This window comes from Pleuronectes platessa, chromosome 6, assembly GCF_947347685.1.
Source record: "Pleuronectes platessa chromosome 6, fPlePla1.1, whole genome shotgun sequence".
NCBI lineage: Eukaryota > Metazoa > Chordata > Actinopteri > Pleuronectiformes > Pleuronectidae > Pleuronectes > Pleuronectes platessa.
Window position 1 is genome coordinate 22,268,832 of NC_070631.1, and position 19,152 is coordinate 22,287,983.

The 19,152-nt window shown below is 39.0% G+C and overlaps 1 protein-coding gene, 1 long non-coding RNA gene and 1 other non-coding gene across 3 annotated transcripts in view; 1 reads left to right on the top strand and 2 right to left on the bottom strand.

Annotated features, from left to right (window-relative positions):
- calcrl2 (calcitonin receptor-like 2) overlaps positions 1-10,639 on the top strand; it is a 32,178-nt gene extending 21,539 nt beyond the window's left edge. The window contains exons 4-13 of the mRNA XM_053424439.1: positions 28-135; positions 454-566; positions 1,240-1,331; positions 1,820-1,949; positions 2,135-2,288; positions 3,401-3,461; positions 3,809-3,875; positions 4,976-5,194; positions 5,653-5,694; positions 6,512-10,639. Coding sequence (XP_053280414.1) covers positions 28-135; positions 454-566; positions 1,240-1,331; positions 1,820-1,949; positions 2,135-2,288; positions 3,401-3,461; positions 3,809-3,875; positions 4,976-5,194; positions 5,653-5,694; positions 6,512-6,817 — 1,292 coding nt within the window. The 3' untranslated portion in view covers positions 6,818-10,639. The remainder of the gene's footprint in view (positions 1-27; positions 136-453; positions 567-1,239; positions 1,332-1,819; positions 1,950-2,134; positions 2,289-3,400; positions 3,462-3,808; positions 3,876-4,975; positions 5,195-5,652; positions 5,695-6,511) is intronic.
- A 208-nt stretch (positions 10,640-10,847) lies between these two features.
- trnaq-uug (transfer RNA glutamine (anticodon UUG)) lies at positions 10,848-10,919 on the bottom strand. Its single transcript has one exon. It is a non-coding gene; the product is annotated as a tRNA-Gln (tRNA).
- Positions 10,920-14,994: 4,075 nt separating this feature from the next.
- LOC128441914 (uncharacterized) lies at positions 14,995-15,785 on the bottom strand. The gene is made up of 3 exons (XR_008338776.1): positions 15,753-15,785; positions 15,552-15,621; positions 14,995-15,117 (listed from the first exon to the last, which is right to left on the bottom strand). It is a non-coding gene; the product is annotated as an uncharacterized LOC128441914 (long non-coding RNA).
- Positions 15,786-19,152: the final 3,367 nt, after the last annotated feature.

The following is a 19,152-nucleotide window of genomic DNA, read 5'->3' on the forward strand; positions in this document are numbered from 1 at the left end:
ACATCATGTCTGCAATGTTCTCTGTAGGTACTTACTGTAACCGTACGTGGGACGGCTGGCTGTGCTGGGGGGATTCAACTCCTGGGACCGCAATGCAGATGTGTCCTGCATACTTTTATGATTTTGACCCAGCTGGTGAGCCCTAAACACACATGCATGCATGCGTTCACACATGCAAACGCATTTACAGTCCAGATGTTAAGTGTCCAGATAATGATCTTTTGGCTTTGAGCTTTTCGATTTGAAATAAAGTACAGGACTTCAGACGAATAGTTCATTTAAAATTGTCTCAATATCAACTCACCACTATGCCGATGGTGGGTGAAGTGTTTGAGTCCACAAAACACTTCAGGAGTCTCAGGGATAAACAGTGTAAACACATCTCTTGTCATATTGTGATTGCTTGTATAATAGGATCATCATGTTAATTAATTGTATCCTTGTGTTCCATAGAGAAAGTTTCCAAAGTGTGTAATCCTGACGGCCAGTGGTTCCATCATCCAATTAGCGACCGAGTCTGGAGTAACTACACTATGTGTCAGGCCTACACCAAAGACAAATTCAAGGTAAAATACATTCAGTGCATGTACTGTGGCCAGGAGTCTTTCATTTGCAATGAACCTTAGATAGGGTCAACAGTACACCTTTTTCCTGGGTCATGATTTGAAAATGCACTCTGAAGTGACCAGGGGAGATAAGACCATAGTGTTGATGACAGATGTTGATTTCTGATAGTCAGCAGAAACTCTTTTGAAGATTAGAATTCTGAACAATCTAATCTCCACACTCACCCCTGCTTGATATCTGTGGATTTCAAAGATGTGTTCTGATCTTACTAATTTAAACTTACCATGAACATTTTTGATGTGGCTCTCTGGTTCTTGGTCCGATGTTATTTTCATCCACTTCTGGTTAATAAAAACATTAATTTAAGGATTTGTTTTACTTCCTGTTTCAGCCCCTTTACACCAATACCTCAGTAAGAATTGACATTTCTGGGCCCCTGGATGTTTAAAGAATCTCAGTTATTTACCATGAAACTTGGCCCAGACTGATTATTTTCTTCAGTGTATCTAAATACGTGGCCATTCATGAGACACTTTTCCAAGTTTTCCAAAACAGTATCTTTACAGATGCTTCCTTTGCGTCGTTCATACTGTCCCGACACTGTACAAACATCTGGAACTTATACATTATATAACCCTTCTAAAAGAGTCGTGCATTTATTTTCCCCTGCAGTTTGCCATCAGTCTCTACTACCTGGCCATGGTGGGTCATTGTTTGTCCATTGTCTCGCTGATTATATGTCTGATCATCTTCTCCTACTTCAAGTGAGTCAAGGGAAAGTTTCCTCCTGTCTTGTCAGACTGAACACTTTCATAGTCCATCTGGGTTTATTTACCTTTTTCTTTCATGTTTGTTCATCAGTGTGTGTTAGATGTTTAAACGACTATTTTCACATGTATACATGGCAATAATATTGACCTTTTTATCATATATATCATAGATGACCTAATATATCAAAGTCACCTGGTAGTGTTCCGAATAATATGATGAGTGAGTTTTATGCAACAAGTACTGTACAACACTGCAGTACTAAGGTTTGCATGAGTGATTGTGATGAAATAATTTGATGTAATTCCTCATGCATCAATATTTCTACATGTTATCAATAAACTCTCTATTAGTCAGATTAAAATAATAGTGTTATTTAATTTGATATGTTAAAACAATCATAGAATAATAATGTAAGCATTTAAAAAAATTGAATTAATTTAAGTGAATAATGACTCCTTGTCTCTCTCTCTTGATTTTTCAGGAGTCTCAGCTGCCAGAGAATCTCACTCCACAAGAACATGTTTCTCTCCTTCATCTTGAACTCTATTGTCACCATAATGTGGCTCTCACTCACCGCAGCCAATGACCAAACCATAAGTACCAGCGACTCCGTGAGACACTGTGTTATATTTCATCTCATTTTACCAATCAATTTAAGTTAACATGCCTAATTTCCCCATGTTAAAAATGTCCTGCACTTAATTTAGGGGTGTGTTCAGTAGAATTTGAGTCTTAATGGATTTGAATCTGCCTCTACTGCATCGTGATACATTTGATTCCCTCTCCTGTCCGTTAGGTGAGCTGTAAGGTCCTGGCTGTGCTCATTCAGTATGCATCTACTTCCAATTACTTCTGGATGCTGTGTCAGGGCATCTACCTCCACACACTCATCATAGTGGCCGTGTTTGTTGGGGAACAGCAGCTCTTCTGGTACTACGTGCTGGGATGGGGTGAGTCCAGGTGGATTGGACAGTTAAGTGCCACCTCCCGCTTCTTGTGGCTTTTCAGTGTGAACTGCTTCCATCTTGTGGTCGTGATGGGACAAAAAGTCACAAAGGCCATGATAGCCGGCAGATTGAAATAATATATGCAGAGACACATTATTGTGCATGAGGATATGCTGGCAGCAGCTTACACTGATTATTACAATACAATGGTCAGGTCAATTTGAAGGAAATACATGAATTTCTTTTGCAGCTGCAATAATTCTTATATATATTCTTATATATATATTTCTCTTTCATTCTGATTCTCACAAAAAATTGAGTACTTGCAGTACTTTCATACTGGAAGTAGTGGAAGGTTTACTGCTTGTTATCCTCGAAGGAGTGATTCTTCAATATAAAAAATTAAGTAGAACACGTATGTAGTTATAAATACACCAGGGTATATGAAAGCAGCTACGATGCTTGCCCATATCTTTTTATATCGTTCCAGTATTGTACTTGAATGGCACATTTCTCACACGTCACCTTTATTTCTAACTCCCTGCTGTTGCTGGAAACCTTGGGCTCGCTAGAACTAAAAATGTATACAGTATATACACTGCCATCTAGTGTTGGTGATGTCATTTGGAGTTTTCTGAGCTAGGGTAAATATGTCCTGACTCCAAATAAGTCCAGACTCTAAATAAAAGGTTGACAACATGTGTTCACTCTTTCTACACTCGTGATGTAAGTAGTGATCCTGGAGTGAAACTAAGCTATTAAGGTCCCTCCAATACAAGCATCCGACCAAAAGTCAGTCTCAGCTGTCAATCATGATAGTTTGTCATATCTCTTTTATTTGTATGAAATCCAAAGTAAAACCACAAATCAAGGATTTCACCCTTCAGAATAAACAAACAAGATACCAAATGTTCATCTGCGATCTTTTGCGCTGATGTGGCTTTTTTTCGGACAGATTCTGGCTAACTGTTCTTTGTCCCCACTTTCTTCTGGTTCCTGAAGAGCGATATGAGTGACATTGATCTTCTCATCTAGCTGCTTGCTAGAAAGTCAATTAAACATAGTTAACAAAAACATTTGATATTTCCGTCTGTGTTTCTCTTCTTTATCCTCAGGTTTTCCCATCGTTCCTGCCGCAACATATGCCGTAGCTCGCGGACTCTACTTTGACGACAAGTAAGATGTTGCTACAAATATAATTATCTGTATGTATGTCGGTAATAAACATCCAGATTGTGAAAGTAACCTCCTGTAAAATGACTACAGACAAGGGTTTCTCCAACTTCCTCTTTCCTTTGAACTTCTTTTACACTGGTCACTCTCCGGCCGAGAAGGTATTGAGAGATTTTGATTTGCCTCATCAAGTGGAAATTCTGTGAGCCCTGTGTTGGCTGAGTCTAGGACTAATGATGACGTATTCATGCTTTCACTAAGCCCCTTGGTCTTTTTATATCACTGTGCATGACAATACTCACATTAATGGTGTCAGGAGTTTCAGTACCTGCTCTCTGTGTTTCCTTCAGGTGTTGGATCAGCTCACACACTCAGTTGCTCTACATCATCCATGGGCCCATTCAAGCTGCACTGTTCGTATGTAATCCATAACATTATAAGTTATGTATGTGTATACAGGGTAGGTGATTTGTAGGTGGATGAGTGGGTATACCATCCCCTTTTTACTGACATGACCGAAAAGTTTAAACTAAATGGCATCAAAAAGAACATGAGGACAGTGCCCCGCTCGCCTTCTCTACCACACACACACTGACCATCTATTACACACAGACACTGACCATCGGCAGGGTTAGGGTTAGCCTACCTGTATCAGTGGCCATCAAAAACATCAATAAAGATTTAATTGTCTTCAGCAGCCAGATAGGATTCAGCATGAACTCGGTGGACACTGCTTTGCTGTGTTCATTTATGTGACAAGCATACAGTTCTCTCCTGCAGGGGGGGGTCCAAAAGTTAATCATCTGAAGAGACACTTTGCTGTGCTGTTGAGTTAATTTGCACACACAGACAGAAAGCGGTGAAAGCAATACCCCGCTATAGGCACAGGGTAATGAAGCACGAATGTGAATCATTTGGATTCAGCAAAGAAGATCTATAACTTTGACATCTCATTAAACCTGCAAAATGTGAGAACTGACATAAACCAACCAGGTGGCACCTACTGTGAAAACATATAGGGTAGTCCCTTGTCTTACACAAGATTACTATGAAATTGTCAGTCATTTACAAATTTGTTGACTTTTTTAGGTTTTCTACAGAAACTAAATTAAAAAAGAGAATTGAAAACTTGCCACTGAGATGTGATGATATTTCCCTATGATTAAACCAACAAATACACATCATGTATTATTTGTATATACACCAAACAGCCTTCTTAAGTAATTTGTGAAACTGTGTTTTTGACATAAAAAGTTAAACTCAATAACTTACCAGAACGACACTGTGCTTTCCCCATACAATAGGGAGCAACAGGAATAGAGGTTTTAAGAGAAGGCGTTGTTACAGTGCCACCATCAGGCCAGTCCTTGCAATTATTTAGATAATATGAAAAGATGTCCCTTTACTTAAAGCTTAATCAAGTCAAATACATCAGTATAATCAGCATATTTCTCTCTGCGTCCTTTTCATTCATCTCTCCACCTGAATGCTCACCCACCCACCATCGATTCACCCAGGTGAACTTTTTATTTCTCCTGAACATCGTCCGAGTTCTGATCACCAAGCTGAAGGGGACCCACCGTGCTGAGTCCACGACCTACATGAAGGCAGTTCGAGCCACCCTCATCCTCATCCCTCTGCTGGGAGTCCAGTTCATCCTTTTCCCCTGGAGGCCAGGTGGACGCATTCCCCGGGCCATCTATGATTTCTTTGTAAATATCTTCAGCCACTTCCAGGTAAAGTCAATAGTAAACTGAGAGTTTGCACCAAGTACCGATGTCATAGAGACCCCTTCAAACTAAGGATGTATTAGATTACATCTTACTGTGCAGTTAACCACAGCTACTTTTACACTAATAACCTGCAGATTTTGGTCAATTTTGTTTTTCCTCAGCTGGTATTTGGCATGGGGTCTTGAAACTCATTTTCATTAAGTTACATCAAACTAAAGAGCCCTTTCATCCATTTCCACTAAAGCATGATATAACTACTCTCTGCTCTTGAATTTGAATAAGAAAGTGCCACTTGATGTCTAGTGTTCAGAAATTGGACGTACAGCTGAATCCTGTTTCAAATTCACAGGAGCGAGAGCGGAAATTAATACATGTATCCATGTTTGTCAAGTAATTTATAATTATCATTTACCGATATGCGTACCGACTTCTGCTTCTGTATTATCACTTTCTCTTTGCAGGGACTCCTTGTGGCGATTATATTCTGTTTCTGCAATAATGAGGTATGTTAGAACTGTCATACTGCATATTTTCAAAGATAATATTCACTGCTAGAAAATAATGTAGATTTCAGGTAAATCTTTTGTTTTGATCCAGATAAGGTAAATGTTGCAAACCCTGTTGCAAACAGTCAGCTGGAGCCAAATACAGGAACACAAAAAAAACAGCAAGTTCCTGAAAGTATTTGATCATAAAATAAAAAGCTTATACTGTGTCTTTGATACACAACTGAAACAAAAAAACTCACAAGAGCTGGATTGACGAGACAAAGGAAACACAGAGGGAGGTAAAAACCCATTCGGAAGAGGTGCAAACGATCACAAGGGCAAGAAACAGGACAAAGACAGGAAGTAAAGAAGTGAAGACAGACATACAAGGAAAGGAGTATCACAATAAACCGGAAACAAAGAACTCAGAGTGCAAACAAATAACCAAACACAGAACACAAATCCAGAAAGTCAGTTACATAAACAGTGTTCACTAGTTAATAGGCAGAGGGCAGAATCATGACGACCTTTTTTTAAAAGAAGAATAAACAAAATTGCATCGATGATTTTATTCAAACCCTTGTTTTATTGCACTACCTACCTCCAGTGTAATCATACAGAGCAGCTGATTTGTACACACTCATTCATCACTCTTTGCATTAATTGTGGCTTGTTTATTTTGTGCACTATTATTAACTAACTGTGGCTTAATATTTAAGTAGATTGAGAGCAATGGTAAACCAGAGTCAAATTCCCTTTATACATACACATACTTGCCCAATAAAGCTGATTCAGATTTTGATCTGTATTCTGATTCGTCGTTGTCTTCCAGGCCCAAGCAGCACTGAAGAGGAAGTGGTATCAGCGGACGTTTGCCTGGGGCAGAACCAGCTGGGGAGAAAGACCTATCGCCAACAACCACTTTAACTCCCAAACTAATGATAACTCCTCTATCATCGAGACGAGCCGCGCCACCATCAGCTTGGAGCAGCCCTCTGCTTCGACCTCTGACCAAAATGAATGCAGCCTCGCCCTGACCAAGCTGCACCAGAAAGCCAACGGGCAGAACAAGAACAGCAACACTTCCAGCAATGGGGAGGTGGAAATGCTCAACAACCCAGTAACCACCGACATCTGACGGTGACAGAGAATGACTGAGGTTGCAGGTATATTTTTAAAATAAAGGTTAACTGATTTGGACGTTGTAAATAATATCTGAAGAGCACTTAAACGCATGTGGTGTTCACACACAAGCACAAACAATAGTATTGCAACTTTTTTTGGACTTGTAGGAACTGAGGAGATAATTAATTTATATCATGGTTTCGTATAATCACAGTATATGCCTATGTTTTGTTGCCGATTTATGTAATTTTGTTTTATAGTAGAAAGGAGAAAGGTGCAAATCTCAAACCAGCAGTCTTGATATCACAGATATGCTGTACACAGGAAATCTGTTGCCTTATGAAGTTATATTCCACTGATGTTATCACACATATACTTTTACATGCTGTTATTGAAGAAAGACAATCATCTATTGAAGGAAACCCAGCATCCAAATCTTGGCAGGTTTCAGAAAAGTAAAACTGCCGCCCACTGTTAACAAAAGCGAAAGCAACACAGTAATCGCTCACATTTTGATTCAGATTGAATGTGGCAATGTGGCAAAGTGCATTAAGAAATACATGTACACTTTTCAATTGTAGAACATAATAAACTAACACGGTAATAACGTAACTGAGCAAAGACCAGAATATGACTTTTTTACATTTGTTTTACAATATAATAAAACACCGACATAAATATTGTCTGCTTAAACAGGGGGAAACAGGAAACCAATTTAACACATATATAAGATACATTGAACTGATTTGAACTCAATTGGCAAATACTTTTGTGTGAGATAACACTAAGTATGAAATCTGTTCGGTAAGACAAAGAGCAAGGAGATCAGGACATGGGATACACAGTAAGTGTGAGCAGGTGTTCGAGGTGTAAGAAGAAGAGATGCTTTTGTCAGGAGGAATAGACAAATTCTCAAGAGGTTCTTGAAGGTGGAGAGGGACCCTGCAGTTCTCAAAGCATTTAATAGCTCCTTCCACAATCAGAGTCTGGACTGTGAGTAGGTTGCGTGCAGGAATGGCAATGCCAGAAGAAGAAGTGCTATGAATTTGATTTGGGCAACCATAGCTTGGCAGTGGAGGTTAATGAGTGGTGGAGTAACAGGCCATCTTTTAGGCTGATTGAAGAACAGACATGCTGCTGCATCTTGGACCATCTGTAATTGTTTCACTGTGCGTGAAGGCAGACCCACTAGAAGGGCGTTGTAGTAGTCAGTAGTTGAGGTAAGAGATAACCATGGTCTCAACCAAGAGTCAGGTAGGTCCTGCCCTGATTTATTTTATGTTGTTGTAGAGTGTCAAGTGGCATGACCAGGAAACATATGCGACATGATCAGAAGAGGATAACTGGTCATCAATCATGAGGCGGGTTTTTCTTTCTCCATGTAGATATGTCTGAAAGTTACAAGCCTTGTGAGCAGATCCCTGGACCAAAGGAACTGGAGTGTAATGCGGAGAGAGGGGGCCCAGCACAGAGCCTGGGGGCACCCCACATTTTTTCCTTGCCATGACTCTGAAAAAACATGCAGTGAAGTTTGATTCAAACAAAGAATGCAATTTTTCCCTGGATGCAATTATCAGAGAGTAAGGATGGCAGGATGTGGTGGTTCGCCCTGTCAAAGGCTACTAAGAACTGAGGACTGAACCGCAGATGTAACTGCCCTTGGGACTTCTGTCACAGAAAACAGAACTGTTGCACTGGTGCAGTCACTCTTAGAGAATGACGGATTTGGATCAAGAAGAGTAAGAGTTATTCTCAGATCTGTTGGGAAAACCACACTTTCAATAGCCTCAGGTAATAATTAAGCAGCAAGGCGGACGGATAGTTTTCAACGTGAGCGGGGTCAAGGCTTTTAGAGCAGAGGTGTTTCTAAAGCCTGTAAACATACAGCTTTGTTCCCAAAGCCAGTGAAGCATTTATCATATGTGGGATTGCTGGTACCATGGTATGAGTTATGGCTTAGAGGAGGTTGGTAGGAATGGATTCAAGCACACATGTGTAGGATGACCACGTGTCTGCTGTGTTGATGCTGTGTTTTCATTTAGTAGTGAATGAAGGAAATCATCTGCTCTGCTTATCTTGCAGGTGCTCTGCCCTCAGAGAATTGACTGCTGATTGCAACCATCTTTTCAGCAAAGAAACAGGCAACGGTATCAATTGAGTAATTATTAAGTTAGATCAAATCAGGCGATTCAGTGAGCTGCATATAACTGAATTAGACAGCGGCATTGAGGATTGACAGAAGAAAGTATCCCGTGGAACTCCGCAGCTAAAGTTAAGTAGAGCAGCAGTCACTCATAGGAAAACAGATAGGGTGTAGGAATGGGCTGTGAATAATACCCAATAAATCAATTAAAAAAATTTCAAAAGTAATATGAAGGAATTTGCTGGGTAAATCAAAGCTTAAAAGGCATACAACTAAAGCATTATAACAACCTCTTTCTGACAGTTTTCTTGCAGACCGGTAAACCTGTTTTCTTAAGGCACCAACATCGAACAGAGATGTCACACCTCAGCCTTGAGTTGTAAAACTAGTTCTTGGCAGTCCAATGTTAAGTTTGGACACCGAACAGAGGAAAAGTTTTATCGCCTCGTTATCACAGTAGAAGTTCATTATCACTATGTTTGCTTTGGCAGATATGAATTATATTATGTTGAAAGGGCTTTCATGGTTTCTTTACACAGCTGTCAGATTTTGGCCTAATGTATCAATGACATTTTTGGAAGTATCTAATATTAATGTAAAGTAGTGTGTAGTGAATTATAAGCCTGGTCTGCTCCACACCTATTTACTTTACCTGGAACTAGACTACATGTTAGACATTAGATTTATAACACAACTTTCCAGTGTCAGTTGAGAAGTACAGAGAAATAATCGAGCTGTGGTGTGAAAGACATTAAACATAGTAACAACATAGTATACAGAGGAGGTTCAGCGGTGTATTGAATAATCTATTTTGAGCTGTGTGTACACATATTATTTTCATAAATACCCCTCTCACTTATTTATAGTTTCACACACTTTAATTTTTATTGTAATATAACAGAAGATTTAATGTGATGTAAATGTAGAGCTACACATAAAAAAAATACATTTTGCTACGTTTGGCTGAGGATTATAGAGCTTTTACAGACACAAGGCTGTGTCAAATTTGTTTTAGAAATAAGTGAGTTTTTCTTCTGTATAACTCCTCTTCAGTCAACATTGGAAGGAGACTTTTAAAGATTTGTCATGTCTTTATTGTAATGGTGTTCCAATTGCTTTGTTAAGTTCAATATTATTATATATTAAGTTGTGGCTGTTAAAAAAGTAACTGTTTGACTGTTTCTTTTAGTTTGTAAAATAAAGTTTAAAAATAAAATGTATAAATAAACAACATTATTATTATTGATCAAAAAGGCTAGTTCTGCGGGTCAGTGCAGAACCAATTTCACTTTTCACTGGATTATTAAGCTAAATTTATATTTTTAAGTGAGCGAGAGCACATATATTTTGATGTCCACAATGCACAATCTTGTAGAAACACGAAAGCTCCAGTGTGGATCCAACACGGTATTGTGATGATGGGGATAAACCATAATTGTGGAAAGAAATCAGCTTAGTAGAGATGAGAAGCGTCTGTTTAAAAAATAAGCTGTTTCTCAACACATATCCACAGAAGCCCAACCCTGTAACCCTGTACACTTCTGCCCAGTAGAGAAACAGTTGTCTCGGACATGTTTGCAAATTAATTCAAGAAACATTCCAATAAAGTGTCCCCAAAAACCTTTAATTCAAGAATCTAACTGTATTTAACATTGCTATTTACGTGTGGAAATAAAGTTGTTTGGACCGTGACATACAATGTGAGTTGTATTTCATAATGACATTATTTGATCTCTGGCAAAGTGAGACATTTTGTTTACCAAGGTTGATAGATAGCACTTTACTGCAGCTCTATATCTAGATAATATACTCACACTTAATTTGACAGGAGAATATGATCTTTTTACTTCTTTCCAGTAATTCGTATTGTAATTGTCACATGTGGAGTTTAAAAAGGGAAAGGTCCCACCGAGATTTGAACTCGGATCGCTGGATTCAAAGTCCAGAGTGCTAACCATTACACCATGGGACCGATTGGTGCTCTTAGGTTCAGTTTATACTATTTATAATGTTCTACAACGTCTTTCTCTACTGGAACTGTAATTAAATTACGCAGCAAAACAATCGTATAATCTTAACGTTAGACTAAATGTGCAACGTTGAAGTCTCTTGGTGCTCGGGTGGCTTCGAAAAGAAGTTAAACACGAATGGTTCCTAGCTAATGATAAGATACCGAATATAACTCATGTTGACGCTCCGTCAGTCAATGTATGTGTTCATTTTAACCGTAGACGAAATATAGCCCAACTGTAAGTATGACATCACGCAGAGATATGTCGCCCCCTCCCCTCCGCTAAGCGTCAATAGCATTAGCATCAGCATTAGCAGCATGGACGATGCATTTTAAAGTATTAAAAGATCAGGAGTTAGATTTTTTCCACATACGTCACTTACTGTGGCTAAATGTGACACAGATATGGTGTCGTGTTAGTGCAAAGGGTTACTGATAAAAACTGTCACATGGGGGCAGCAGAGGATCTATCTATCTGTCTATCCCTCTGTCTATCTGTCTCTCTTTCATCCGTCTCTCTATCTGTCTATCTATCTATCTGTCTATCCGTCTATCCATCAATCTCTCTGTCTACGCATCTATACGTCTGTCTATTCGTCTATCTATCTGTCTATCCATCTGTCTATCTGTCAATCTATCGGTCTATCCGTCTATCCGTCTATCCGTCTATCTATCTATCTATATAAAGATGTGAGGGTACATTGAGGTATACGTTATCATTATTTCAATTTTATTCATAGAATTTGTCAATCGAGATCTAGATCTAGAATTAGTTCATCTATTTCCATTATTGGTCTTCTAAAAGGGCATGACATGTGCTATATGAATAAAGTGATTATGTTATTATTATTATCATATATCTTTAATTCAATCAATTCTGTGTATATAAATGTTGTTTACACTATAAGCTCAGCACTTCTGATTTTATTTACACCACATCTCTTTTATAAGATTTATTTGTATGTTTATGATCATCTAAAATGCATTTAGATAACCACAGTCAACTGTCACCTACAGTGAGAGAAGTGCCCGATCCCAGTGGCTCGGCCGCGCTGCCTGTACGGCCGGTACTGTGAGTGTGGCCCATACAGCTCAATCTGCCCGAGCTGAGCGCAGATAGAGGTGCTGTGAGGATACGTTAACCTCATGTCCTGCAGCTTAGTCTATACACACAGCTTAATGCACACACACTCTGCTCTGTCATCACAATCCCCAACATGTGAGCGCACCACTTCCACTTGGCCTGCTGCTCTTTTAGTCCCATTAAAGATCAGGACACACACACCAGCTACACAGGATTGGTGATTAATCAATGTGGTGGCTGTGGGAATGTGAATTAAATCAATCGGGTAGGATGCTACACTGTTTGATTTACAGAATGTCACTACTGGCTCAACCCATGCTGCTGCAAGTGGGTCAACCACACACAGAGAGAAATTAATAATGAATGAAAGATAGTTTTCAATCTTCCTGACAACATCACTTAACATTTCACAAAATTATACCAAACAATCAATCCTGTGTAAAAAAACAACAATATTAGTTAATATACCAATGTTATGGAGAAACTTCCACCGGAAAACTAATTTAGATCGCAAAGTGAATTTACCATATAAACAAACATGTTGTGTACATAAGCACACAGAGGGTAGATGAGTCTCTGTTTTCTTCTCCACCCTCTAATCACAGTCTGTTGAATTTGGCCTAAATCCTATTTTCCTGATAATCTCAACTGTTGCCTAATTGGAGGATAAGGTGGATCATGTGTAAAGCCACAGTTCAGGACACGTATGTAGATCTAAGAAGCACGGGGATGCAAAAGATAAAGTTAATAATGAAGTTCACATTTCTGTTCTTTTTCATTAGACCTTACTTTAAATGTTTAAGAATTCAGTACTATTTATCTATGTTTTCTCATGAATCTTTTTCACTTGTTTATTGGCTTAGGGTCACTGCTGGAAAAAGCTTTCCAGAATCTGATCAGGGCACAGTCCAAACAAAACACTGGTCAGTGAGACGCTGGACTCACCTTTGGTCCACTTTGAGATTCTGTTGACTTTAAATCAGTTAACAGGACAAGTGTATGATTTACAAAAACATAAACAAGTCTTGTCACTGCACAGATACAAATCAGATTAGACCAGATGATCTTTTTAAAGCTTATTCTCTTTAAAACAATGTGTTATTAGATTAAACACAGCTGGTTCTAAAGTCCAATTTATTAACACATTTATAAGAGAGATAATCTATATTTTATAGGCTGAACACAGCTCATAGCGCCAACTTGTGTTTCAAACTGTCTTGGACCTTGCAGGGCCAATGCGTTTGCCAGAGTCCAACGTTTGGGACATCTGTATGTCATGACATTTTTATAAATTTGAAAATGTTAAACCCTCTAAAAAGTGTGTGTGTGAGTGTGAGAGAGAGAGAGAGAGAGAGAGAGAGAGAGAGAGAGAGAGAGAGAGAGTGTGTGTGTAGGGGGGGACTGTTATTTACAATATTGTAATAAAATATAGAATACATTCAGCTATCGATACAAACCTTTTTTCTAATGAAGTTTTAAAAAGTCAAAGCTAACAGCGCCAACATTTTGAGAACTAGAGCAAGAAGATCAGCAAAAGAACGTCATCGAGTGTGTGCTTGAAAGAGACATGCCAGTCATTTTTAATCATGGACAACTGGAACATTGAGATAATAGTGCCTGCCTGAACATTAGTGCTGGAGACAATTAGGCTGAAAGAGGGAATGGAGAAAAGAAAAGTGATTTCAGCCATTACATACGTATGAGAAGATGTGTCGAGCATTAATGGTTTTAAAAGCCTGTTAAATGCAGTAGGTGAATCAGGACATTCTCTTCTCTTCTCAACATGTCTAAATCATCTGTTTTTTTTACATCAGTGTTGCATTAAATGTCAAGCTGAAAGCTTTGTTCAAATGTCAGTGGCTGCTGCTTTAAGATTTCAAATGTTAGTGGAAGCAAAGGTAAACAAGGCGAGCAGGCACAATCCTGGTTTCGCACAAAGACTGTACCTAAAGATGGTCGACTCTTCTCCACTTCCCCCCCATTGTACACCATTCAAGCTGTCATTCCAGAATAGGTGTGCCACCATCTTGCAGTTCTTCTGTCATTTAGAGCCAGAGTCTGTACAGCAGTGATCTCGGTGTGGAGCCTGGACATCTAGGGCTCGTTGATACACAAACTCGACTGATCGTGACTCAGTCTCAGCTGCCAATCATGGCGTTTTATAGCATAGAATAACTTAACAAACCAACTTACTGACCAACCACTAGGGGCGATCAACATGATTTGGCCTCACCTTTGCGGGGATGTCATGTCGACCATTTTGCATATTGGCATGCACGTTTTAACATTTGCTAGCTGAAGATGAAGCCTTGATTAGTTTTTATTGGTACTTTGAGAAGTTAGTAGGATTCATCCACCGGGGGCATTCATCTTATATTAACATCACCCCAGTGCTGCCTACTGGTTTGTCCTCATGCCATTTCTCTTCTCGGCTCTACACTGAGACCTGGCACTGACTGTGGGTGTGAATGTAATGCTGTAAATGCTCTGTATGAATCCTGCACCCTGACTTGAGTGTGGTAGGAAGGCAGAGATAGCACGCACAGCCTCAGATTAGAGCCCATGGACCCCTGCCCCCCTCTCACCTTCAATCTCACTGTATAATCCCCTCTTGATCTCATACTGATGCTCTCTCGCTCTCTCTTTAATTTCAGTCGGCTGAATCTCATGGCGACACCCTTCTCATGACTCTTTCTTTTAACCTCCGGGTCACATCAGTTCTTTTTAGTCTCTTTTCCTCTTTTATCTCTTAAATTCTGATAAAATCTTGGCGATGTACAGTAGCCTATATGAGAATCATATACCCGCCTCCGCTCTTCCATTTTGTCCTCAGTTCCTCCAGGCTGTGACTGCCCTTTTCCCTCAGCGTTTTCCAGATCTCCACCGTGCTTTGTTCTCTCCGTCTCCCCCCGCGTCCCTCTCCCTCACCGCCGGTTGGCATGCAAACTTCCCTCACTGCATTTCTGTCACATGTGATCTAGTCACTCAGTGTACTCTTCTCACGCAGCTCACCCCGTCTGACTGCTGCAGCAGCGATGTAAAGCAAAGGAGAACAGTCAGGTGACGACCTCAACTCTGGGAGAGAGAGCAGAGGAGGTCACAACACACTGATCATGACAGCACAATCACTGTGTAATCATTAAGAACCTGATCTAAAGATCAACCTCCTGTCCAGAGATCACAACCTCAGACAATGTGTTGGTTGTTGTTATTTTTTAAGTTCTTTGCTGTTATCTTGAGTCAAAGTCAGGTTGTCTTTGCTATGTTACTAACATTAAAAGACCCAACTGAGAGCAAAATAGACAGAATAGACAGAATAGAAATTAAATGGAATTTCCAAGTTTGGGATTAAGAGAGTACGTCTGTCTGTCTGTCTACTTACCCTGAAAATATCCCAAAACAAATTCTATTCAGTTACAATCAATGAGTAATTAAACCTGAATTAACTGTTCCTCTGTATTTTGCTTACTCTGTTTTGATTCATGTTGACAATTTGAGTCTCATCTTACCATCACTTGATAGCTCTTTTTGCCGTTTATTGTTGTATCATCTCCATCTCTGTACATCACAGCAAATTCACTGCAAGGACCACACAGTAGTTTTTAATCAAATAATCTAATACAAACATGACACTGGAAACACAACAGCGCAGTAGATTTCCTTGTAAACAGAGACCTTCGTCGCTGTGGTTAATTTGACTCAGGACTGACCTTGGTTGCTGCCTCAGTACCTGCTGTCACGCCACTGTCCAGCACCTCTGCCCTCTTTTGTTACAGCCGTCTCATATATTTACTTTCTGTGCCGTAATCGATGTACAAAATAGAAGGCTGCAGCGGTGCTCTAAGAGGATCGTGATTAACCCACCCTGACACCTCTCTTTGTGAGTTGTGGTCAGGACCTGAAACTAAACCCTGCCACATCAGCAGCAACAACCAAGCCTGGTATGTAATACAATTTGATTCAGCTACCATTTGATTCAGAAACAGTTTCTATCAAATATTAGTAAAGGGGTACATTTAAATTAAAAATCAAGTTAGCACATGTGTTAGCTTATTTAGAAGGTTGCCCTCTGTTTTATGTCCTTTTGCTACAAAGCAGCCACTGCTGTCATCGGAGGTAATTATCACATTATAGTACTTCCTTCTGATTGACACTTTTTTCGGCACAAGTGTGAATGTGTGAAGGAAACGTGATACCATATTCGAGAGGGTGCCACATTCCTCATTCTGCGCATACTACAGTGTCAAAAATCTTTTATGTCTCCACATTTTAAGCCCAAAGAGGAATGAACTTTTGATGTTTGAGACTTTAGAGAAAATGGCTCAAACAACTTTAAAAAGTGTATCTATTGTTTAGAAGCCAACATGACATGGCTGCATGAAGTAACAATTGTCCACTGTAATATTGCTCAAAATCAATATCTGGCAACCTGAAGCATTAATATCAGAATCAGAACTTGATGATAAAACACATTGATGAGATGTGGTTATATCAACACAAATATTGAATAGATTGAACTGTGATATAGATACATGCTATAGATTCATTGAATCTTTAAATTAATATGTCGAAAAAATTTGATAGAATTGCTCAAACTTTTCAAATGTGTTGGAAGCGTCCCGACATGGTCATACTGACAGTGCTTCTCTTACATTGATTCAAATTGAACTCAGTAGAGCCTCTGCCAAGGCCAGAGAGCCCCTTTACATTCAACAGCAAATCTGTCATGTTTTTTTGGAAATACTTACAAACTGTTGAGTGCTGACTGGATCCACAGCTTCTCAGCGACACATTGGAGGCAGTTAGAGGTTTCTAGCCCTATTTGATACTGTAGAGCAGCTATAAAAATCCTAGCGCCTATGACATCACCTATAAATCCACTTCATCTGGATTTTTATTTATATTCAGACTAATTTGCAAATACTTACAGATATCTTCCTACTAAAGGGGCCAGATTTTTTTCATAAGGGTCCATGAATTCCGTTCAAATGTAAAAAAAAAAAAAAAAAAGTAAATAGGAAAATAATAAATGGATACTTGATTGGTTCTTTCTTGGCCCATATCCCATCCTTTTGCCAAGTTTTGTGGAAATGGATTTAGTAGTTTTTGTGTAATCCTGCTGAAAAAAAAAAAAAAAACTCTTTGGTGTGGAAATCCATTTAATCATTCACTTTCTTAAAACTTCTAAATAAGATATTTTACAACCAATGTACAGGCATTTGACTTGATGTCATCTCATGGATGTGTATAATGCATGAAGGGCATTGTGTTTATCCCAAACATGCATAATGGGACAACGGACTGTTTTAGATTAATGTCATAGTATAAAAGTACAGTATATACATAACTTTGTGTCATTACACTGTAAAATTAGACAAAGGCCTACAATCGTTCTTGATTCACAAGGCTAACATGCAAATTGTAACCACATGCATCATTATCAAATAACAAAAAAAAGCCTTATGCATAGACCATAGAGTATATAAACACATTCAATTCTAACCAGGTGTTAAAAACGATAAATAACCCACACAAGGTGAGGTTTCATGAGCTACCTGCTTTCAATTTGAGTCTTGGCTTGCCTAACTAAATTTAATCTGAGTCACATACCAGGAAAAGACCTGTGACCTACTCTGGGTCCTGAACTATATTTTAAGAAGACATAGTGTTCTGTAACAGAGACAGCTGTTGTGCACATGGCTGCTTCATCCATCCACTTAAATTCTGCATATATATACTGTATATGCATGTATGTATATATAACATATTGGGTCTATAACTGACACAGTAATGTTGCCCTCATTCCTATTCACTTAGCATTTAATTAGATTTGAGGTTATAAAAAAAACAGAAAACAAAGGTTATGGATAAAGGAAGACAGGACTTCCATTGGTGCCAAGAGCTACTTTGGCCTAACTGTGATTTTTAAAATAAACTTCACTGAGGCTTTTGTCATCTCTCTCTCTCCATTGAAAGCAGGTACGCTGCTGGGAAAATACAAGCACATTGTTGTTTATTGGGTAAAATGAGTTTTTGGACAGGGGTCATAGACTCTTTCATTTTTTGGATTATTATAATTTTTGAAGAATATACACAAATCAGTGTCTTCACTGTGAAAATATTTGGTCAGTTTTCTGACAAACTTTTATCCAACAGCGTCATTATGCATCCTCACACTCAAAGAGCCACTTACCAATGGAAGGCTCGCTCCAGAAAAAGAGCACTACTCAAACACCACACAACACAAACACGGCTCATTCATTCCTGGGGAGCAGAAAGGGCTCTAAATCTGTCTGAAGCTGTGTTTTCTCGCTCCCAGACTCCCCCGAGGTGGGACGCCTCTGATAAAACCCACAGACTGCATACTGTACCAGGGAGAACTCCCACAGACAAGCTTATACTGTAAGCAAGGGCTGAGTGTGTGTGTGTGTGTGTCTGTGTCTGCGTGTGAAAAGGAAATGGCAAGACTGTCAGACAAATAAAACTGAGACATAAGGGAAGCCATACAAAGCTAGAAAACATATATATGTGCATTTTATCATTTTAAATTGTATTGATATATACTTTACAAAACCCTAAACTATACTAGTCTCAACTTCCTTCAACTATCACAACATGATATCCCGGATATGAACGCTGCCATCTTGTGTTTTTTTGAGTCTGAGGCTGAAGTGAGCATGAGGCAGAGTTGCGGTACTCAGCTATAGCATCAAATAACTAATTGAAACCAAACTTATCAGAAAAATTAACCAGAAAAAATTAACCCTTGAACCCAGACCAGTGTGAAAATAATGACCTAAAATGACAGAACCCCACTTCAAGAAAAATTTATTTGAGTAGTACATTGACTTTTTTGTTTGGTCCATGTCCCATCCACTAACATGGAGGAGATAGCAATGGCAATCAATACACTTGGGCTTCACTTTTTGGGGAGTGGTCATGTCATTCAGCTTTATACACAGTCTATAATGATATGTATTGGAGGAGTTTTGTCAATCTTAAAATGTTTTCAGTTGTTTCTAGAAAACAGCTTCTAGCAATTTACTAGTTAGTTGCTGTTAGCTGTAGTAAAATGTGTTAGACCTACCAGAAGAAATGTCGAGCGCAATC